The 23,719-nt window shown below is 44.3% G+C and overlaps 1 protein-coding gene across 2 annotated transcripts; it reads right to left on the reverse strand.

Annotated features, from left to right (window-relative positions):
- Positions 1-1,518: 1,518 nt before the first annotated feature.
- AMMECR1L (AMMECR1 like) lies at positions 1,519-23,611 on the reverse strand. 2 transcript variants are annotated; one of them, XM_058715657.1, is made up of 8 exons: positions 23,303-23,611; positions 21,631-21,740; positions 12,517-12,961; positions 10,041-10,151; positions 9,616-9,730; positions 8,859-8,949; positions 6,822-6,918; positions 1,519-5,134 (listed from the first exon to the last, which is right to left on the reverse strand). In XM_058715657.1, exons 3-8 carry the CDS (start codon positions 12,921-12,923, stop codon positions 5,023-5,025), a joined length of 933 nt encoding a protein of 310 aa, XP_058571640.1. In that variant the 5' UTR covers positions 12,924-12,961; positions 21,631-21,740; positions 23,303-23,611; the 3' UTR covers positions 1,519-5,022. The 2 variants fall into 2 exon arrangements, with proteins under 2 accessions (XP_058571640.1, XP_058571642.1); XM_058715659.1 differs by lacking the exon at positions 23,303-23,611 and adding an exon at positions 22,087-22,267.
- Between the last annotated feature and the right edge of the window lie 108 nt (positions 23,612-23,719).

Consider the following 23,719-nt stretch of genomic DNA (forward strand, 5'->3'; position numbering starts at 1 on the left):
TTTAGAGCACTTACCCCACCTCCGCTCCCACAAGAAATAGCCCTGCCGATCTCTAATCAGGTGGCTTAGTTCACATTTCAAGACTATAGGGACGGCTAAAATAGCAAATGTTGGGTTATGCACATTTAACTACCACCACCTACCACCCACCCCCCAATCCCAAAAACCCACAATGATATGGCATCCCATGCTGTTTAACTGCAGGCAATAGTATAACACGCAGCAATTTCTAGAACAAGAATTTCTCTTTAAGAAACAGAGAATCCCTTTCACACCCTGCAGTGTTACTACCAATTTCTGTGTTTAACCAGTTGCTTGTAGTCTATTTCCAAATTATCCAGCCCTGACAGCACGTTATACCTGTAGCCACAGGCTTATGAGTTCTGCTAAGGGTAAGGGCCGCAGAACTGGGTATCTTAAAAACAAAACAAACAAAAAACCATCCTTGCAAATAAAGATTTAAACTTAAGACGGACAGGGGCACCTGGGTGGCTCAGTCGGTTAAGCGGCCGACTTCGGCTCAGGCCATGATCTCTCGGTCCGGGAGTTCGAGCCCCGCGTCGGGCTCTGTGCTGACAGCTCAGAGCCTGGAGCCTGTTTCAGATTCTGTGTCTCCCTCTCTCTCTGACCCTCCCCGTTCATGCTGTCTCTGTCTCAAAAATAAATAAAAACGTTAAAAAAAATTAAAAAAAAAATAAACTTAAGACGGACAGTCCAAACACATGTGTATTGGTATGTTTGAAAAACTGTTCTGGGCCATTTTCTTCAAACACTTCGCCTCTTTTCTGGGCCATCCAAAAGTAATGAATGTTTCCCTTTAAGGTTAGACAACACCAAGAGGCACCTGGGTGACTCAGTTAAGCATTCAACTCTTGGTTTTGGCTCAGGTCACGACCTCAGTGCCCCACGTCAGACTCTGTGCTGACAATGCGGAGCCTGCTTGGGATTCTCTTGCTTTTCCTCTCTCTGCCCCTCACTGGTTCATGCTCTCTCAAGATAAACAAACTTAAAAACAAACAAACAAACACAACAACGTTAGACCACACCAGTATGTCCCAGGGTTTTTGCTTGGATTAAGGTCACCAAATGATAGCTTCAGTTAGAGCATTATTGCCCTGACCCCTTGCTTTTAGTTTTTTTGATAATATCAGTTATAAAAGAAAATCTGATGAAAACTATGAACCTTCTTTCTAGAAAAATCCAAATTTTAAAAGGTTCATGAACCTCAGTTCAGGAAATTGGTTCTAAAAAGCCAGTGGCACTGCTACCAGCCCCACAAAAAAATGCAAGTGTAAATAAAAAAATACAATGAGGATCATGATGGACACCATGCAACCATGCAGGCTGACTGAACACCGTCTGCTGGCTCAGTCCAAAGAATGTGTGAATCTTGGTCTCGGGATGGTGAGTTGGGGCTCCATGTTGGTTGCAGAAATTACTTAAATAAGTACACTAATAAACTTAAAAAGATGAATGGTACTACTATTCTAAAAAAAAAAAAAAGGCAGGACAAAGAACAGTTTTTACCCATTATGATTTATTCTCTACAATACTTCGTTAAAGAGTTCAATGATTTGCACTCAGAAGTTATATAGCCAAGAGGCAACCAAGTGTAATACAAAGAATTGGTCTGAAGTCTTTGCACTGAAGGCCATACAAAGTCTCTTGCTTCAGGGAAGTTAAGAATGAAAATAAACAAAACGAACACATAGCTCCCTAGGCTCCAGAATCTCGATAGAAAAGAGCATCAACAGTTAGTGAAAGTGTAGGTGTTAACACATCATGGAAAACAGGTCTTGTGCAAATATTAAAATTAACACCCAGGACTTCTGTATAGATGATTTTTATTATAAACAATAAAATATATGTAATGTCTCAACTACAAACCTTTCATGTTGAAAGGGTCTCTAACATGAGTTGCTTTAATATTATGAAGCAAAAAAGTTTAAGAACCTCACAGTGGAAACAATCCAACACTGACAAATCCTAGTGATCAAAGACATTCTCTTAGTTAACGTAAAACAAGGACGACTCATAATTACAGAGAGAATGTCCTAGCTGTGGGTATTATGAGACAAGCCAACTTTCCAGACCAAAAGGCACTCACAGCTAGGGGTAAAACGAACTCTGAACCAAACCGGCCAAGGTGGGCTGGTTCCTTCACAGCGGTTACCTACTGTTCAGCTTGAGCAGCCCGAAGACAAAGTGAACAACACCAAGCAGAAAACATTCCCTTCTCTTTACACCTGCCACTCACACCAAATGTACTGGCCACCCTCACCACCGCTTTGGTCAAGCGCGTGGAAGGTAGTTCAGTTCGAGTTCAGAGCCGTCATCTCCCCATGCAAAGCTGCCACATGGATGATCCAGACTTAGTATTTTTCCTGAGAGCCACCTGCCACACATCTTCATGAAGTGACTGTGACCGTACACTTCCAGACTGCTTCCTGACTAGGCCCCATTCAGGACAGACACTGACAGTGGCATTTCTTATGGGGCCAAATAGTTTTCCTTGGTCGACTCGTTGAGTCCCCCTGACAAGGCCAGAGGGACTCGAGCATCTCCACTGCTGGACTTGTATGGGAGCATGAGGGAATGTGCAGGGAGTAAGGCTTCTTCACTCCAAAACCACTGAGCCCACTTCAGTGTGGTGCTGGGCATACCCAGCCCAATTCTTGTGCACTGATTTTTTCCCCATTTCGTGGGTTAAGTTTTCTGTTCATTTTCATAAATGGCAGGTATCCTACCCCACCCTCAGTAAAACAAAATAAAAAACATACTATACACTGGGGAAGACAAATAGGGCAACATTTCCACAAGAAAAACAGGCTTGAAGAGCATGGCACTGTAGTAAATGCTTGCATGACCAGTCTCACTGAGCGTGCTCAGGGATGAAAGTTTAGCACCAATTTTTTTGCTTTTTTTAATCTTTAGAAATTCAACACAACTTTTAACATAGAACACTTGAACAGTAATGAGTGTAGCCCTATGTATCAATACTGTTGTACAAATTGGAGGTGGGTGGTTTAGTCCAGAGCTGACCACCCTGACATCAATCCATGGCACCTAAGAGTAACTATCGTCACGTTTGTTTGTAACAAAACATTTATTATTTTCAGCAGCAGGAAATCACGAAACAATCCCTTCATCTTCAAAAGCTTTTTTTCATTAACCTCGCAAGGGACAAGTGGCAGGATGCGAGAACGCAGCACAACAGTAAGGTGGGGTGGTGTGGCCTGACCTGGCCACCCCGCCGTCCGCCCGCTTCCCTTGCACGTTCTAGATCCTCGCGAACAGCAGAGGATGGTACCGAGCCAATCTGCTCACCCTCATCCATTTCTTCCAGGAAACAAGACAGCAATGCCTAGAATGGCATGTGTGTCATTTCTTGGATTATGTCCCTGCTCCCCCTCCCCCATTCCTGGCAGAAGAAAACTCAAAATTTCTTTTGATTTGGATATTTGCCCATTTTGGAAAGCCACACCATCACCACATAAACTTTAAAAATAAATTAAATCAAAACAATTGTGTTCACCGGATTGACACCCAATCCACTTCAAGAGTTCTCTGAGCATGTTGTTGAAAACCAGTGTATCACCCTCCGGGTCCTTTCTTCCAACTGGCCACCTCTTCCTGTGAATCCGTTCAGCAGTGCCTCTGTGACAATGTTTCCAAAGCATCTTCCAAGTCCCCAGCTTCAATGAACTCTGCCACCAAATGAGTGAAGAACAGGCAAGAGGGAGGAGAAACTTGCTGACAGCTATTTGGAATCAGCAACAATGGGGAAGGGATAAATATGCCACATGAAAGTTTGAATGACCTAGAATAAAATGAGCTATTTGGAACTTTACCATGGTGGGGCGAAGAGTCCCAGCATGTTAGGCAAGATAAAGATTCATCTTGTTAATTACACAGCTTTGTTCTAAAGTCCTGGAAAGGACTGAAACAGCAACAGTCTTCCCACTTCTACAGGCAAACTAGACAAGGAACTCCTCTGCTTAAAGGTCCCTCAGGATGTCTGCCTGAAAAGAAAACAGCGTGGAGACCCTGGATTCTTTCCTATGACAACGTGTCCTTCTAGAAGCCCGACCCAAGTGCTTGTTTGAACACCTATGCCTTCTGACAACCTAGATCCAGCTATAGGCACTGCTACCAGTAGAGGAGTGAGGTAGCCGGGTGGTAAGGAAGAGGTCTCTCCTTTCTCACTGCACGCAGCGATGATTTCGGGACCTCCCACGGGCATCCCAGTCCAGTCCTCAGCAGGCTACACCACAGAGCTTTGTTCAATACCAGGAGACTCGATGCAGGAAGAGTGCCAGAAAATCCAACTGAGAGTGGGATGAGAATTAAAACCTTCGAGGCTAATTGAGCAATGAGATCTGCAACGCCATCCAAAGGGCTTCCGATCTTGATGTGGGTCTCTGTCCAAGAGCCTTAGAGGACTCATGGTGCCCACGCTCAACCCTAACATGGCGTCCACTTATGAAGCATGGAGGTTGTGATCAACTCTTGGTACGCAATAAACTGGAAGTTTAAAAAAGGAATTTAAAACAACCTAAAAATGTTTCTTGTTGGTCTCCGTTGCCCAGACTGCCAGGGGAATACACCTACTTGATCTGGGGAGGCTGTAGGGGTGCGTGTGGGGTAAGCCTTCATGGACCACCAATTCCAGCTTCCACTGTGTGACCAACACACAGGCGGCAAATCACCAGTGGCACCTGCATGCCAAGGGTCTTCTGAACCCACACGGTAATTCTCACTAGTCACGGAGGAGCCCCAATCCAACGGAACCCCATATTGAGGAAAGGCTGAGATAAGGCTTGGGCCCCTCAAGTTCTGTTTCATTCAGTATAACCCTGCCCCCCCCCTCAGTCAGCTGGAGGCAGACTTGGCAACGGAAGCTAGCATCATAAAATGGTGCAGTAATAGAAGTAACTGGACCAGGAAGAGGAGGCATCTGCTCCAATGATGTCATAGCCATTGGTGGCCACAGGGGGGTGGGACTGGTCATGCAGCCTTGTGTCAGGAGTAATGATTGTAGAGGGGCGGGGCATGAAGAGTGCCATTCTGGAAACAGTGTTGTCGAGAAGCAATATACTCTGCATAACTGATTGTCACCTTCTCACTTCGGTACCTGTATAAGGAAACAGGAAAGGGTATTAGGAACCTCAAACCCTTCATTTTGTAAAGTCACTCAGCAGAGAAAACCAAAAGCTTATTCCACATTTTGAAAGAATAAGATGGAAGACCAAGAGCAATCTTACTTACAGAAAATGAAAGACAGCACAAGAAAACAATGTTGTTATTACAAATGAACAAGATGAAAAAGCACAATCACAATTCACCCCTGAGAATGTATTTTCTGCACATCCCACCTTTAAACACTACATATGCTTATCGTCAGGCTGCTCTTAAGCAATCTGCTACTGGGGTCTGGATGAAGAATGTCAAGGTCAAATTACGCGGGTGGCAGATTGGAAGATGGCTATACCAATGCCCAGTGCAAACTGCATATCTACTGCATAAGATGTGATAAATTTGACAGAAATGCAACCTCAATTTGCAGAAAAGCAACAAACAAGTTACTGATAACTAAAAGGGGCACAGATACCTAATTCTGGGTCAAATTCTGATGCAGCAGGTTAAAGGATCCTGGGGCTATATAGGACGGGTCTCAATTCCCAGATGAATATGCCATATCATATCACAGGGTCATCAGAACAGAGTTCATAGCACTTTGGCTTTGCTCTGGAAAGAGCCATGAGTCAGGATGCGAAGCATGGGGTGTTACAAACCTATGGAGCCTACTACAGACCACAGGAGCTGGGTGTGACAATCCTTACCCAGAGCCATCTCTTTCCCACTGTAATCACTCCTCCACTGCAAGGTGATTATTCCTGAATTTTGACAGGGAAATGGCTGTTCAAATAAATTATAATAATAATAATAATAATAATGCTTTGTATTTGAAGTTTTTCTTTTTTTTGGAATCCAAAGCATTTCAAAAACACTGGGTTATCTTCCAAATAGACCTGTGAGGTTAGTATATGATTTTCAGTATTTTACAGATGAAGGGGCCAACAGAGGCCCACAGAAGCCCACAGAAGCTAAACCTCTCAGTGTTTCCGATTTCAGTAGGGATGGCAAGAGAACCGACATCTACTGACCACCTACAATTATTGCCTGGCCCTGTGCTAGAAATTCTTCATACATTACCTTACCACATCTAATACAACCCCAAGGAATTATAATTCATTTCTTACATACAGCAAAGTCCCCCTCCCCCTCAAAGAGGCAGAGTAAGTAACCGGCTCAGGTCATGGCTAGGCAGTGGTGAGCTGGGGTTCAGACTCCAAGACCATGTGCATTCTACCACATGAGGCAACCTCCCCCAACAGGTGCGGCCTTTCTTGGAACCCTCTGTAAAAAGCACTGACTATCCTGTTAACACACCACCTGTATCCCCTGCCACCTGACTGCATGTGACTTCAACTGACCCTGGAACTCTACGCTGAGAGCCTTTGTTCCTGGCCTCAGTCTGCCCTCTTAGCCTCCCAACCATTGGGTCTGGCAAAGACACCCACCACCTGACCGTGGCCTAAACTCTGCTCCAGCTCTGCCATCACTTCAGCTGCAGAGATGCCCAAGACACTGGGGAGTCTTTGCTTCTGCTGCCATTGCTTCCTCCCAGCTTAAACCTGACCCACACTGCTTTAGGGACATTAGCAGAGAAAATCTTTTCTAACCCTTTCCATCACAAGTATCCTCCATCCAACCCCAACTAAATTAAAGTGACAAAGAAAATGAAACAGTGGGTTTACCTGGTGAGTTTGATCGTTTTTCTGAATTCACTGGTAATTGGAGCCTTAAAGCCACCTTTCCTGAGCAATGAGTCTATTGTCTGGATCTGATCCCAGTCTGAGAAGAGAGGCACAATGAGGTCAGTGCTTGATGACACAAGAGTAGGGCATGTTCTAACACGAAGAGAAGCCGCCAAGTCTGCTACGGTCAAAGGGAGCCCTGGATACTGGCCCCACATCCCTAGAGCCCCATCTGCCTCACTGACAGTCCAAGTAGAACCTGAGATGTGAGATGATAAACCCAACACACACAACGGCTGTCCCTAGGCCCTCTGCTCTGTGTCTTTCCTGTCAGATGTGATCCCAGCATAATTACCTAGCAACAAACATAGTCTCAACTTAAGACCTGCCTGCTGGACTAGTGCTGGTAACTAAGACTGTTCTGTGGGAGAAGAGAATTCAAATTCTGTCGTCTATACTTCTTTGTGTGGCCCTTCCTTTATTTTGATGATTTCTAGAAGTCCTGTTTTCTATTACAGAGAACTGATAGCAGGAGGGAAGCTATTCCTTCATGAAGGACAGGAAAATTTTTCACACATATATTATGTTATTTCTGTACATTTTTAATAAAGTCAAATGTATCAAAATTGGAAACCAAAAAGAAACCCCTAAAATTACCCCCAATTTTTAAATTACGTCAACCAATTTTCAAACGGCACAAGTAATTTCATTATTTATCTATACTGTCACCACATCTCACTGTTAGGAAGTATTTATGGTGTGCCTCCTTATACAGAAATGTTAGACTTATGACCTTGAGGTAGCTAAAAGGCTTCCTTTTTATGCTACATCCACAATGCTTTTGAAAAAGTTTAAACACAACCATGATGTAAACCAATAAGGCAATCACTCTCCACATAATTAGTTCATCAATACACTGAAATGGCTATTTTTCTCTATTCCAGGTTCACATCCAACAAATACTGTTGTGTTTTACATATTATTTTCAAAAACAGACAAGAAAGAAGAAAGGGACAAAGAGAAGAGAGAAAGAAAAGTAAATTATGTTTAATACGTTTTTTAAAGTTTATTTATTTTGAGACTAGGGGGAGGGGCAGAGAGGCAGATAGAATCTCAAGCAGGCTCCCTGGTATCAGCACAGAGCCTGATACGGGGCTCGATCTTGCAAACCATGAGATCATGACCTGAGCGGAAATCAAGAGTTGGACATTTAACCAACTGAGTGACCCAGGTGTCCCAAAAGAAAAATGAAGAGAAAACCTATCTAACCCACCTCCCAAGAGAAAACCTATCTAACCCACCTCTTACCTTTATTGTCTCATTATAAGAACTTACTAAGTTCTTAGAGAGAGAGAGAGAGCGAGCGAGCGAGCGGAAGAGGGAAGATTATGTTTTCCCTTTATCCAGGTATAACATTGTTCAATAATTAATGACCAAAAGTTCAAAACCCAGTGATACAGGAAACTTCACTTTACAATGAGCTCCATAAAATCATCCAGTTGATTACTGGAATTCTGCTACAAATACTACTTGTTTTGGGGGCCAAAAAACAAAATTTTTCACCAAGAAATGAAACTAGGGGGTAAGGGAAGTCTTAACCTCTCTTCTTCCTCAGCTCCTACATCTTTTTAAAAAATTATTTCTTATGAATTTTTAAAAAGTTTATTTACAGACAGAGCGCGTGTGGACGTGCGCATGCATGCTCTAATGGAGGAGGGGCAGAGAGGGGGAGAGCCAAGTAGGCTCCACACCATCAGCAGAGTCCAATGCATGGCTCAAACTCACTAACTGTGAAACCGTGACCTGGGCCGAGACCAAGAGTCATGCTTAACCGACTGTGCCACCCAGGAAACCCTCAGCTCCTGCATCTTTTTGGGAGTTTATTTCTCATTCCCTAAGACTTGATAGATGGTAAGAGGAAGAAAGGCACTCATTTGTAGTTGCAGTTGGGCTGAAAGGCAACACTCCACTTTCCTGCCTTTACATGGTAATTGTGTGAATAGTATCCTTCACTGAGATTCCATTTGTCCAACTCACCTTGTTCCTTAGCAACCTCAGGTAAGTATGTGGCTGTACGTTTGACGCCTTTTTCATTGATGAATTCAATTCGAATCCCATGGACCCCTACCTACAGAAAAAATAACCAATAAATGGCATTTACTTATTCTAATGGAACTGCAGTCATCCACACTTAATTGACATTGTCCCCTGACCAGCTCAATCCAGGTCTGAGAAAAGGAGAACCTGCTACTCTTCGTGATTAACTCTTTCCTCAGCTATTGAAGCCGAAGTAACTTCAGCTTGAGGGAAGCTGTGAGTCTACCTGTAGCCACCTCTCCCGAGTATGAGGGTTGCAGAAATACATTCTTTCAATAGCTCATCCAATAATCTTAAATATTCCACTTTTAATCTATTCCATTAAACATACCACAGGGTTTTGATTTAGGTTCATGACTCCTCACATATGGCTCCGAACAACAACTTTTTTACTCAAGGGCTGGCCAAGAGGGATCTGAAATGCTCTCTTTTATCCCCAATATCAGTTTCTATTAGGAGTGGGAGAAGGATAGGGAAAAGAATGGACTGGGAAGACACAAGAAAAGAAAGACTTCACATTTCTTCCCTAATTCTAAGATCACAGCACCTTTCCTATCCCCTATATGGCCCCCAATTGCTTCTAAACTCAGCTTTTACATTCTTATACCCTCTCTCAATGAAGGAGATACATTACCATGTACTAACCCGAACCCAAATGCAACGAGAGATGCAGAGTTCCAAATGCGGCTGTTCTCACCTCCCAGTCCAGGTAATCACTGGCATCCTCAAAGTTAGTAAGGAGGGAGACAGAGCAGAAAAGTTTGGGCAGCTCCTCTCGGGTCAGGGGGGGGAATCGGCTGTCCTTAAGTGCACTGGAGGGGACAGAAAACAGAAGTGAGGCTGCTCTGGAGTTAGGAGCCAACATTATATGCCCAAATACTTATGAACCCTGAGCTATGCAGAGAATATTGATTACCCATCTGTACTAACGTGCTAAAAATAACATGATGCTATTAACTGTCTACACTTGAACTGATTAGTGACTCACCAGATTAAGGCCCCACATTTCCTGATTACCAAAAGAAGAACACTCAAACTTTTACCACTTAGAAGAAATAAAGTCAGGTAGTTCTTTTCAATTCTAGCCAATTTATCTGCACAGCTTATGTCTGGTGTCATTACCTGGTTAACGTGTATTCCCTGAGTCCTGAATGAAGATTCATGGCTGAGAAGGTCCCAATGCAGCCACGAAGCCGCTTGTCCCGCCCTGTCTTCCATGTCACAAAGAGCGGACTAAAAAAGCAAAACAAAAAACATTCTCCAGCCCCAAAACAATTATGGATAAGAACAAAGCTTTGCTTTTGCCCTGTTCATTTCGGTTATTCCCCAAAAGGACTGTTACCTGAACTGCAGCTACCTGAAGGACTCTGGCTTCCTGGGAACCATGCAGATGGAGACGGGAGGACACTACAGCATGGCAGCCTGAAGGGAGGCACTCTCTGCCCTTCCTGTGCTCCTTGCCTATGGTTCAGTTCACTTTGACATATGTTTGGGGTATTTTCCTTTTCCTCTGCCCAGGACTCAATTTCTTCTAATTTTCCATATCTTTCTCCTCTTAATTATTCTTAGAAGTGTCCATGTTTCCCAGTTACATCCTTCATGAAGACACAACCTGCATATGTCCTCTCCATTCCCCACAACCCCACACTGTTCTCCTAATTATTTCTGCCCCTGGTCCTGCTCATAAATGTTTGGAAAAGAAAAACAATGTATCCTTAAGAAAGCTTGTTATTAGTGGAAGTTGCTACTTTCTGCTTTTAGGCCAAGTCCTGCTTTATCAGGCTACACTAGATTGATGGGAACAGATATTTTACCAACAGGTTACAGGGCTGTCTCTTCTTCCTGAGATTCTTCTCTATGTCTATGCCCTTAGTTCTTAGATTGAGCAAAATACTTCTAAAAGCAACTTAAATTTTTAAAGCTGTCTACTCTGATCACCGTTATGAAGCAGATCTGCCACCTATCTTTTTCCTCCAGTAAACACCTGAACAGCAGCAGCCGAAGTTCCTGTCCCAAAACCTACTCAAAACCCCTCAAAAATTCCACTGTCTGCAGGATGGAAAGATCAGCCCCTGAATACAACAGTCCATACCTTACAGCGCTGCAGCCACTACCCACTCTTCCAAATCTATGTCTGTCTTCTGCTAGGGACACATTTGATCCCACTAGGATAAAAGCTCAGAATCTCCACATGTTCAGTCAGGAATTTTCTGACCATGGTATCCCATGGCAATACTTCCCTAAAAAGTTAGAACGTTTTCCTCTATACTTGCTCTCCTCTGACACAATCACACAGGTATAACCTCCCCTCTCTTTCTGCCCAGTGTGCCATACACACTATTTAGCTTTGTGTGTGTGATCTGCCAACTCAGTAAGTCTCCCAAGAGGGAGGATTTTTTCTTTATACCTCTCCACTCCCTGCCCAGTGGGGCTATGCATTGCCCCAATATGGCATTAACAGTTGAGGAATGAATGATCTTAGGTCAATGAATGCTCCAAAAGCATCTCTTCAGTGCTTTTAAAGCCACCTCAGAGGGGTGCCTGGGTGGCTCAGTTGGCTGAGCGTCTGACTTTGGCTCAGCTCATGATCTCACGGTTTGTGGGTTCAAGCCCCATGTGGGGCTCTGTGCTGACAGCTCAGAGCCTGGAGCCTGTTTCAGATTCTGTGTCTCCCTCTCTCTCTGCCCCTCCCCTGCTCATGCTCTGTCTCTCAAAAATAAATAAACATTAAGGCAAAAGAAAAAAAAAAAAGGAAAAAAAACTAAAGCCACCTCAGACCTGCTTCCAATTCTGAGGAAGAAGAAAACACCAGCATGAAATTTCTTCACATTATACATATTCCCTTTTATTTTTATTTATTTTGAGAGAGAGAGAAGGAGTATGTGTGGGCACTAACAGGGGAGGGGTAGAGGGAGAGAGAATCCCAAGCAGGCTCCACATTGTCAACCCAGAGCCCGATGTGGGGCTCAAACTCATGAACCATAGTATCGTCACCTGAGCTGAAATCAAGAGTCAGAACGCTTAACCAACCGAGCCATCCAGGCGCTCCTGCATATTCTTCATTTAAGTCATTGACACCTTGAGACAGCTTGGCACAAATAACAGAGTCTTGAACTGAAAACAGTAAAGCAGATTCTGACACTCTTGGCGGGGTACCAGCAGCCATGTGGGATTACCAACAAAGTGAGGAGACCTTCCTTAAGAGCATCACAGCTCCTAGTCTCCAGCCTGGCCCTCAGACACATCCAATTCACTTGAACTTCAACATCCAGGTCCACAATGATGTGATGGTGTGGCTTCCTACCCACTGCAATATGAACCAACAAACCAACAGAAGAACCAAGAACAAAATCCTCCTGATTTCTAGAACATGACCTTAAAAACAAGCCTATACCTCCTCCAAGCATAATGAAGACCTCTTCCACTCCTGAATCCAGATACCGTTTTAGCTATGCCTGGACATTTCTCATCATCCTAATCCTGTTACCCTCTGCCCAAGTGATGCCAAAGCTTTGTAGAAGTACAGGATCTCAAGAGAACGACCCAAGAAAGACGTCGTCACGCCTTTCTCACTGTCCCCTGTACCTGATTTACTCACTAGGGGTCATTGGTGAATCTAGGAAGTCGTGGCTGTGGGAAGCCATAGAGGTGACAGTAGAGGACATCAAAGCAGTAGCAGCACATCTCTGCAGTCACCACCAGGTTCTTGGTGGTGTTGGCAGTTCCATTTGGCCGGGGGAGAGGGCTCAGCGCTCCCGATGCGGGATTCATTCGTGTAATGGGAGAATTTCCAGGTCCTAGAGTTAAGTCCGACACATTTTCCCGACCACTGCTGCCATCCACATGCTGGTGGTTTTGAAGAGGTCCTGAACTAGAGCCGGGGACAGTTGTGGACTGGTTCCCGTGACTGTGCGTTCCACTTCCAGATAACTTGGGCTTCTTGACCCCACAACAGCCTGCTGCCAACTTGGGCTCGAGTGGAGGAACACAACGTCTTTTTCCCATCCTGATTCAGTGCTCGAGGTCTGGAATGCTGCAGAACCCTAACAACAAGAGAAAGGTTAAGCATTAATTCAAAAGATTAGTTAAAAGGAGAAAATAACCAAAAGACAGGGTCTACATGGAGAGGGTAAGAGTCATCAAATCCTCTTTCTCATCCAGGTCACCAGGTCACAAAAGGCTTCAGACCAACACAACTGGAAGACCCTGATCTCCAGGCCAGGGACTCCTAACCTTTTCCTAAAGAATCACTATTTTTCACTTTCCATAAAGCTTATGATCATCACAGACAGAGGCAGGCAACTACAGCCCCTCTTGCCCAGGACTCCCAGGGGCAGAAGGATGGGATGGCAGCCATCATGAAAATGGATGAGGACATTTCAAGACTGCAAGACAGCACTGGACCTGTCAGATTCTTCATCATTGTCTTCTCTACCTTTTTAGAACCTCCAAATTAGACCGCCCTATTTTTAAAGAGCCCCAGAAGGACTTTCATGCTTTTTCCTCATTGACCACATCCTTTCAGCATTTTACTCATCACTAACCTAAATCTATCTGTGTGATTTTGGCCCTAGACCTTAGTGAATATGAAAAGCTGCCATTCTAAGAGCACGCCTTCCAACACAAGGCTCCCAACCCTCTGTCCTCACAGCTCTCGCTCTCCAATGCCTTGCTCATTTTCTTTGGTTCTCTGAACTCACTCCAATTTCTACACATCTCTCTATCCTTTCAAAACTCCAATTCAAAAAAAGCTACAACTTAGTAGGAACCTTTATTCACAGAAATGACCTAAGCTTCAGAGGCCTTTTGTGAGGTAGCCATTTCCTCCCTGTCACAGCGAGGCAGATGCAGGCAAAGCCACTCAGCCTAACAACGTGTGGCAGTGGACAAGCGAGAAAATCAGAACATCCCATCTGATGATGTGAACAGAAGGAATGAAGGGTTTTTTACTAAGTTTTTTTCTTAAACAGCCAGAAGTAAAAATGCATAGTTCTAACACGACCAAGATCCTTTCTCTGACTCAACCGAATCAGGAAAACAGATCCTAATTCTTTTTTTAAAAAATGTTTATTTACCTATTTTGTGTGAGAGTACTCATGTATGCAGAGGAGGGGCAGAGAGAGAGAGAGAGAGAGAGAGAGAGAGAGAGAGAGAGAGAGAGAGAGAGGAGAGAATCCCAAACAGGCTCCACGCTGCCAGCACAAAGCCTGACATGGGGCTTGATCCCACAAACTGTGAGATCATGACTTGAGCCAAAATCAAGAGTTGTACGCTTAACCGACTGAGTGACCCAGGTGCCCTAATCCTAGTTATTTCAATAGTGATGATATCAAAGTTTGTAAAATTCTGCTGCCTTGAGAAAAGCATACTTAAATTTTCCTGTGATTTGGATATACGCCTTTTTAGGCAATGCTCTATATAATACGGTATTTTGGTTGTAAATTCTACAAACTTTTAAATCAAATTAGATATTTACATGCCCATTTGCAATGCCATTATTTTTACACAAACAAGTCGTCACTTTAGGCTGAGACCCAAAAATTTCACAAGTATTATTTATGTTCTTGATATATGCTAATCCATAGCAAAATACAGATTTTTGTATTTAGGGCAATTCTTAGTGTGATGAAAGTTGTCTGTAGCTGAGGATAATAGCTTGTACACTTCAATGTCTCACTTGAAAACAGCTTCTTTTTGAGAAAACCTTAGGTACTTGATACAATAAAAGCCCCAATGACAAGTTTGTTTCTGAACGTGGATGTCACTGTCTTGTTTAGACTGTTACAAGAGGGAGGGGTGCCTGGGTGGCTCAGTCAGTTGAGCGTCCAATCCTCAATTTCAACTCAGGTCATGATGCCAGGGTCGTGGGTTCAAGCCCTACGTGAGGGTCTGCACTGAGTGTGGAGGCTGCTTGGGATTCTGTCTGTTTCTCCCACTGCCCCTCTCCCCAACTTGTGCATGCACACTCTCTAATTAAAAACAAAAACAAAAAACAGGGGCACCTGGGTGGCTCAGTCAGTTAAGCATCTGACTTTTGATTTCGGCTCAGGTCATGATCTCATGGTTCATGAGTTCAAGCCTCATGTCAGGCTCTGCCCTAAGAGGGAGCCTGCTTGGGATTCTCCTTCTCTCTATGACCCTCCCCTGATCCTGGTCCCTGTCTCAAAATAAATAAACATTAAAAAAATTTAAAAAACAAAAAGAGAACATTTTTCTTAAAAATAGTGCCTCCAGAGCCAAATGGCCTGGGTTCAAATTCAGGTTCCTCCAGGATCAACGTCCCCATGACTCAGTTTCCTCAGTATGGGAACAACAATAATACTTGCCTCATGGGGTTTTAGGAGAATTAAATGAGCTTAATACGAATAAAGTACTTGAAACAGTGCCTGCCATATACTAGGTGATAATACATTTAGCTGCTCTTATCACTTTGGGTTTTTGTTCAACTGCCCCATTAGGATGGAAATTCCCAGAGGGCCAGGACTGCTAGGCACTCAGCATTTAGAGGAGTGCTTACTCTGAACAGGTGCTCTTTAGGATTTCATTAAATACTCAAAACCTCAAATCCTCAGCAAGGTAGGCAATGTAACCATCATTTTACAGATGAGGAACCTCAGGCTTAATAAGCAAGATAACCTGCCCAAAGCCAGATAGCATGCTGCTAAGTGGCAGAGTTAGGATTTGGACCACAGTCTATCTGTCAGACTCCAAGGCCTGGGTCCTTCCACCAGCCACAAAGAAGAATGACGCCTGCCAATAATATCCACTGGATTCAGTCATTTCTTAAGGGTATGATAAAAAAAAACAAGTTACATTCAAGCGTATACTAAAAACAAACCTAATCCTTCACAGAATCTTGCCAACAAAAACGGAACAGGAGAGGCACCAGGCTGGCTCGGTTGGAAGTGCATGCGACTCGATCTCAGGGCTATGGGTCCAAGCCCCACATTGGGAACAGAAATTACTAAAAATAAATAAATAAAACTCAATGAAATAAAAATAAAATGGAGCAGGAAAAAAACCGACCTAAGCTGAAAGCCAAGATCTCAAGCCATGACCCTGAAAATTACCAGTGCCCCTGTCACTGTCATTTGATTCCACAGTGGATGTCACCGGCCTCTTGACTTTCTATCTTGTGTATCACTGTGGGCTGGGGGCTTAGACACAGGTTGAATGAAGCAGCAGAACTACCTCTAAAGAGCTGGAGCTCTAACAGGGTGTCTGGAAAGCCCCAAAGTTCAAAGCAGCAAAGAGAAGGGATGAAACACAAAAGTCAAAAAAAGGTACATTTCCTCATTCTCACTGCACCAAAGCATACCTGAAGAAAGAGTGAAATGTCATGACATGGTGGCAACTCAGGTGTTCCTTAGCAGGTGTCATCTGCTACCTGACTGGTGAAACACCCCACAATGGAGCGACAGAAAGGATTTCAAACCAGGCCAAGGCAGGCAGGTGAACTCAAGCCTAGGAAGATTCTGCCTCTGTGCCACCATGTACAAGCACTGCTCTGTCATGGAGCACGATCACAACCGATACCAAGTGATTACATTCAACAACTCCCCACACCTAAACTACGATTTGAAATCAATAGAACCAACCCAAATCTTGTGGCTCCTTAGGCCCAAGCATTTCTCTGCAGGCCACTAAGGAAACAATTCAATCGATATTCTCAATTAGTGACCAAAGGCGTTGTTAGATTTTTTGCATCAAAAATACATGAGAAGGTATTTCTTCAAAAATTTGTTCTATAAATTTCAATCTATAAAAAATTTCAAACATAAAGTAGGATAGTGTAATGAACCAAATAACCAGCTTTAGTAATTTTTAACATATGGCTAATCTCATTTCATCTATAGTCTACATACTCACTCTATCTCCCCTCCTACTGAATCATTACAAAGACATGTTTTTAAGGGGGCCAATATTTTACATATTCTGTCAGCATAAGGCAAATAACAAGTGAATTACAGATAAAGAATGTAAAGTAAACCAAAGTGCTGGGAATGAATACATATTTACAACATCAACCCTATTTATCAATTTCATCAAAACTTTTTCTTTTTCTTTTTTACATTTATTCATTTTTGAGAGACAGAGAGAGACAGCGCACAAGTGGGGTAGGGGCAGAGAGAGGGAGACACAGAATCTGAAGCAGTCTCCAGGCTCTGAGCTGTCAGCAAAGAGCCCAACACGGGGCTTGAACTCACAAACCGCAAGATCACGACCTGAGCCGAAGTTGGATGCCCAACAGACTGAGCCATCCAGCATCCAGGCGCCCCTCATCAAAACTTTTTCTATGAGACTTTTTTTTTTTAAGATTTAATTTTGTGTGCGTGTGTGTGTATGTGTGTGTGTGTGTGTGTGTGTGTGAGAGAGAGAGAGAGAGAGAGAGAGAGAGAGAGATAGCACACAAGCAGCAGAGGGCAGAGAGAGACAGAGACACACAATCTGAAGCAGGCTCCAAGCTGAGCTGCCAGCACAAAGCCTGAAGCAGGGCTCAAACCCACAAACCATGAGATCATGACCTGAACCGAAGTCTGATGACCAACCGAGCCACCCAGGCGCCCCTCTCTGAGATGCTTTTAATCCTACTCCAATAAAGTGGGCCATCTCACCACAACTAAGCAGTCTCAGACTCCACTCCCAGGACTGTCCTCCAATGACCAAAGAGTCACTCATTTCCCCAAGAGTTTGGCTTTGTAGAGTACAGCCTAAGAGATCTCAGAACAGCACTTCAATACAACAGACTAACCAGCTAAAACCAAATACCCCTAATGGCATACTCTATCTTTTCTAAAACCACGTGTGCATTTGTTCTTAACCTTTCCCAAATCTCATGAAAACTACCAATGATGGTACTTTGAGCAGAAACATTCCTGAATGGATACTATGAAGTTGGTTCATTTGAAATAACTGGAATTGAGTGTAAAAAGTTGCTCTGGGCTGGGTGGCTTACAATGCTCCCAAAATCCAGTCAGCACTGGGCTCATCAACCACCTTTGTATACACATACATCACAGAGACGGTTCCACGCCTTCAGCTGGTTACTCTTTCAAAGCTAAACTGAAGGGACAGCCACTTAATTAAAATTTTTTTTTTTTATTTTGAGAGAGGACAGTGTTAGCAGGGGAGGGCAGAGAGAGAGGGAGACAGAGAACCCCAAGCAGGCTCCGTGAGGCCAGCAAGAACTCATGAAACTGTAAGATCACGACCTGAGCTGTAATCAAGAGCTGGATGCTCAACCCACTGTGCCACCCAGGTGCCCCTGAAGGGCCACTTAAAAAGCCAGCAACGCTGATCTCATTTTCCTACTGCCTGTCCATTTTAGACCAGTCAACGAGAATGAACAAGTTAAAACTTGATTTCCACCAGATGGAGACAATAACTATACTTCCACAAAAAGCTGGAAAAGTGAACAAGAATCATGGTTTTACCTTTTCTTTCAAGATCTCCTAACCTAACAAGCATCAAATACATTGAAGTATGTTCGTTGCTGAAAAAGTCACCACGCCCTCCCTGACACACAACCCTCAAAGGATCTGCTGTCATTAGGTTCCACAATAAAAGCTGGATGGTAGCTCTTCCTCCCTCTGGGGAAGCGGAGCAGTGCTTTGCTGCTCTGGGCTGGGGAGCTTACGCTTCTGTCCCAGCCAGCACTGAGCTCGTCATTGCCTTCCGTCTCAGAGGCTGCGGCATTTGTGTTTTCTTTCACGGCACCTAACACAGTCCCTGCATATAGTATACACACCAACAGTCTTACCTACAAATCTGGTAATTTCACTGAAGTTCATCTTTTCTTTTTAAGCAGGCTTCACGCCCAGTGCGAAGCCCAACATGGGGCTCACAACCCCGAGATCAAGACCTGAGCTGATATCAAGAGTCAAATGCTCAACTAAATGAGCCACCCAAAGTTTGTCTTTTTTATAAAAAGAATGCTTATGGCACAAACTAGTCTTTAGATCCTTGGTTCCACTGTGAGGTGTTGACTGTGGAGTGCGTCAGAAGCTGAAGGCAGCTGAATTACAAATCTTATCAACAATGTCAACTCTATTCAGCCCAAGGAATGGTTTAATTCACAGCTAAATGGATAGCCAATGTGTCCAATTCATTCCACAAATTAGATCAAATATCTCTTAAATTAACTTCTTGGTTTGATTTATGCTTGTAGCGGTTTTCTTTGCTAAAACACAACAGTCACTGGTTAGTCCTGGACTTAGCCTTGGGAGGTATTTAGTTTTAAGATGATTCAAGGCTTTCCTTTAACAGGCCATACCTAGCTTCTGAACTGTACCTGAGAAATTTTTTTTTGTTTTTAAATGACAGGGTGCTTTAAGAGCTACCCACTGGAACATTATTTGCTTGAGAAACAATTTATCATTTCAGGAGTAAATACAAATGATGTCTCATAAACTGCTGATGTCTATTTATTTATATATTTTTACATTTTACTTATTTTAGACAAAGCACAAGCAGGGGGAGAAGGGCAGAGGATGGACTGATTGACTGAGACAGAGAAAGAGAGAAAGAATCATCTCAAGCAGGATCCCCACTCAGCACAGAGCCCAGTGTGGGGCTGGATCCCACAACCCTGGGATCATGACCAAAGCCAAAATCAAGAGTTGGATGCTCAACTGACTGAGCCACCCAGACGCCCCAAACTTCTGATGTTTATAAAGGTGTGGAGACCACTATGGAGAGGAAGATGTGAAGATACCCTGACTGATCTGGCTGGAGGACAGGATAGCCCTCCTCCCTTCCAAGGCTCCTTAAGTTCACTGACATCTTCACAGAGCAGCTCCAAACATCAGAGGGCAGAGCCTAGGCTTTGGGATTACAGTCTAGGTTCAAATTCTAACTCAGACTTGTCACATACTGGCTATGCAAACTCAGGGAGGTTGTCACATGTCTATGGACTTAGGTTCCTGATACCACAGAAGGTTATCTGTAACCATTCAATAACTAACACATGAAAAGCATCTAACATTCTTTGGCACATTAACTATTATTTATTCAAGTGTCTGCTATGATTAATACTACCACTACCTAATGTAAGTAGGGTATGTTATAAAAATAACATAGCTTAGAATTCTTACAATTTCTAGGAAAATAAATGCCCTCATAATAAAATTCTATTAATAACTACCTTGTAGTCAAAAAAGATCTTATTATTAACATGAAATTATTACTTTAATGACCTTGATGCTCTTCCTCTTTGGAGAGCAATGGCTTCCAATAAATCATCTACTGTTCTGTTCACAGTGAGGTCCCAAAAAATATAAAGTATGAATACTGGGCTCTTTGAGAGTTGTACATAGTTCTATTCCACCAGAGTCCTCTTTTAAGTTTACAGATATACACTGCAAGGAGATGAAACTTGCTAAATATGCTATTATTGTAAAAGTCTTGATATATTGAGTACTAATGGAAATACTGCGTCAAAGTAGTTAGATTTTGAACAAAAACCAAGTTAAAATATCTAGAAAAGCCTGGGGAAAAAAAATCTGGATTCACCTTTTGAAGACAAGCCTCAAAACAGCTTACTGGGGAGCATGACCTTATAACAAAGAAAGCAGATCTGGGAGATAGGAAAGAGGCAAAGAAAAAAGGAGTGCCTGCTTTTTGTTGTTATTATGTAGTGTCCCAATGTCTGTTCAAATCAAGCTTTATACAGAAAGGAATGGGTTGTTGTTTCCTTTGTGACACAGAGAGTTGAACTGAAATTCAATTTAATAATTATGTGGTATGAGTAGGGAAATGGCACCTGAACTGTAATTCTGGCCTACTTATGTAACTATTCCAAGAAACAGATGAAAAACCCACAAACATTCTGGTAATCATTTCAAATAATCACTTCTATATTTTTGAAACCTCAACATACACGCGTACACATATCCAAACACTTGCTGTGTGAAAATTTTCCATGCAAAATACAGATCTACCCATAAAATTTAAATTTAAAATTTACAGATTTACAAAAATGCACAGGGCTACAGATTTTCATTTCAACGTAGCTTAAAAAAAACCCACAGGGGTCAAAAGTTTTGCTTTTAGTTCCCCTTCCTTTACTATGTGATCTGTGGCAAAGTGCCACATCTTTCTGGGCCTTGGTTCTTTCATTTATAAAATGAAAATATTTGCCCTTTGCCTCCTTTACGGAGGGATTACGAGGCTCCAATAAGATGTGAAGAACTGTGAAAAACGCTATCTTACAAGTGTATGCATACCACAATTAATACACTCAAGGGGACACAGCAGTAATAAAAATTTTTCCAGAAAACAGTATCACCATAGCAGATTTAGGGCAAAATGTTCCAAAACTCTCTGAAGATTATAACTGTATAGAAGAGACCCAATAATTGACCTTGATCAGGAACTGCATTAACCTCTGAATGTTGATCTTTGGTTGTTTTAAAAAAATGAGTAATTTGGGAAGAGGTGGGAGCTAGACTTATGTACTAAAAACATAAAGGATAAGTGTACTACTACTATACCACCATCTAGGTCACTCTAATGGGATTATGGAAAACAAGTTCATCTTTACACATTTATTTTAAGAGGACAAGTGGAAGGAACTCCATCAACATTAGGACCCCCTCAAGGAAGCAGAAAAATACAAGTGAAAAAGTCTACATCCTAATGTCCTAGCACAGGGCTAAAACCAATAACAGCAACAAATTCTAAATATTCTAAGTATGTCCAAGGTAATACTCACTGAAAGCAGACAGTTTCTATTGCCAGGGGTACAGCTATAACAGAGGAGGGGAGCTATTTTGTCTCTGAAATGAATTTTCTTCCTTCCGATTCCATTCCTTCTTCCTGTACCTAAGACAGAAATTCAGGGGTAGTGAATGAACAAAATCAAGTCAGTCCAGAGGTGAGATAAGGCTTGTGAAAAATTACAACTCCTAGAGCAATTTCTAGAAAACAAAAACAAAAAAAAGAAAACAACAGCTAGGGAACAGGCTCTCCCTACTTCAAAACATTTCAAAATCTAAATATAAGGCAGCAATGGCAGTCCCATGCACTGAATCACCTCATCCTTGGCGTCATCACCAAGAAGGGAGGACAGTGAGGATCAAAGGTTTTATTGAACCTGAAAATGAGACACACATTAAAACTTCCTCCACCACTTATTTAGATCAAAACTTGCTCTCAGGCCAAGATATACCATTTCAAGGCTCTCCACTGGTTTCAGAATACAAGCATAGTCCCAAATTCCCTGCAAAGATGGTGTTGAAGAATTACTGGACAGCATGCCAAGGTCCTGAGGACAGGCCATCTTGTCATCCCAGGTGGAGATGATAATTGTTGGTAAGAGTCATCCATCCTTACTATTAGTCTTGCACAAATCTCTTCACAATCCTTTAACAACTCTCCCCACCCCCCCCACCCCCCCAGTACAAAATTAAGCTATTCCCAAAGATGTAAACAGGAGACTCCAAGCCCCACCCACACTATCCAAGGAGAGGGCAATGAAAGAGGATAGGCCCAGAGGGATAAGGGTAAGGGAGTGTGGCAAAGTGAGGAGTTCAGATCAGGACAGGGGAGGGAGGAGGACAAGGAATGAAGGGCAAAACCCACAGCCTGGGAAGGAGAGAGAAGCTTAAAATCCAAAGAGTGTAAGGTGGAGGGATAATGGAAATGGGGGCTACGGGTGGATAAGGAAGCAGGGAGTGAGGGTGGGGCTGGGAAAAAAGAGAAGAGGGAGAAGAGGAACAGGAGAGAGCGTGCGCGTGAAAAGAGTTAGGCAAGAAAAGGACGAGAAAGAGTGGGGAAAGGAGAGGCCGGAGCGGGGAGGGGCACAGCAGGCAGAGAGAAAGGTGAAAGGTAAGAAAAAAAGGGGGTGGGGAGGGAGAGTACGGGGCGCTGGGGGTTGTTGGGGAGATGCCGGGGCGACGGGTAGGACAGAGAGGGCCGAGCCGCGGGGGTGGAATCCAGACGCCGGGCGGGGGAGGGGGCGGCGGGACAGTGGGTGGGGGCCGCCAGGCGGCGCCGGAGACCACCAAACTTTACACAGACCCGAGACTGTTTCCTGGAGGGAGTGCAGAAAGGAGCTGGAGTCTCGCCTCGCCTCGCCTCACCTCGCGGCCCAGAGCAGGGGCGGCCGCCCACCCCTCACCAGCATTGCCTCCCGACCCCCCTGCCCCCGGCCCGGACACGAGGCCCGCAGGCCCCGCCTGGCCGCCCACTTACCCCGCCGCCAGGGAGCCCCTCCCCCACGCTGCCCCGGGACCCTGGCCCCTGACCCCAGGGACCCCGTCCCGGGCCCCTCCACTCGCCTCCGGGTAAGGAGGCCCGGCGGGCAGGGCGGCTGAGGCCCGAGGGAGGCCGGGCCCAGCGGGGAAGGAGGAAGAGGAGGGCGCGGCGCAGCCCGAGTTTCCCACCTTTTCTCCTGGCCCAGACGCAGCCGGGGTGGACGGGACCTCTCGCGCTCTACCTTCTCCTCCTGCTTCATGGAGCCATGCGCCTGGGTGGGGGCTCCCGAGAGAAGCGGGCCCGCGGGCGGGCCGGACGCGCGGCGCGGACGGGGCGGGGCGAAGAAGGCCGGCGGGCGGGCGGAGGAGGAAGCGGCGGGGCGGCGGTGGCGGCAGGGAAGAACTGCTAGAGGTATTCCCCGGGCAGCTGGAGGACTGAGTCGAGCCGGGACCCGAGTCCTCCAGTATCCCAGCAGCCACCGGAGGCAGTGAGGTAATGGAGGAAGAATGTAGGGAGTCCTCCAGTGGACCACACGCCCTCTAGCGAGCCGCGAAAACCATAGAGATCAGGGAGCCGCCAGAGCACCGCCCCGCTACTGTCACGTG

Source organism: Neofelis nebulosa, chromosome 2 (genome assembly GCF_028018385.1).
Source record: "Neofelis nebulosa isolate mNeoNeb1 chromosome 2, mNeoNeb1.pri, whole genome shotgun sequence".
Lineage (NCBI taxonomy): Eukaryota > Metazoa > Chordata > Mammalia > Carnivora > Felidae > Neofelis > Neofelis nebulosa.

What these genes read in the sequence shown, in the direction of transcription:
- AMMECR1L (XM_058715657.1), bottom strand. Translation starts at nt 12,923, where the DNA reads ATGGGAAAAAGACGTTGTGTTCCTCCACTCGAGCCCAAGTTGGCAGCA. An exon ending in AGGGAATACACGTTAACCAG is followed by an intron (nt 9,731 to 10,040) that starts GTAATGACACCA and finishes TGTCCCCTCCAG; the next exon opens with TGCACTTAAGGACAGCCGAT. An exon ending in AAAACGATCAAACTCACCAG is followed by an intron (nt 5,135 to 6,821) that starts GTAAACCCACTG and finishes TTCCTTATACAG; the next exon opens with GTACCGAAGTGAGAAGGTGA.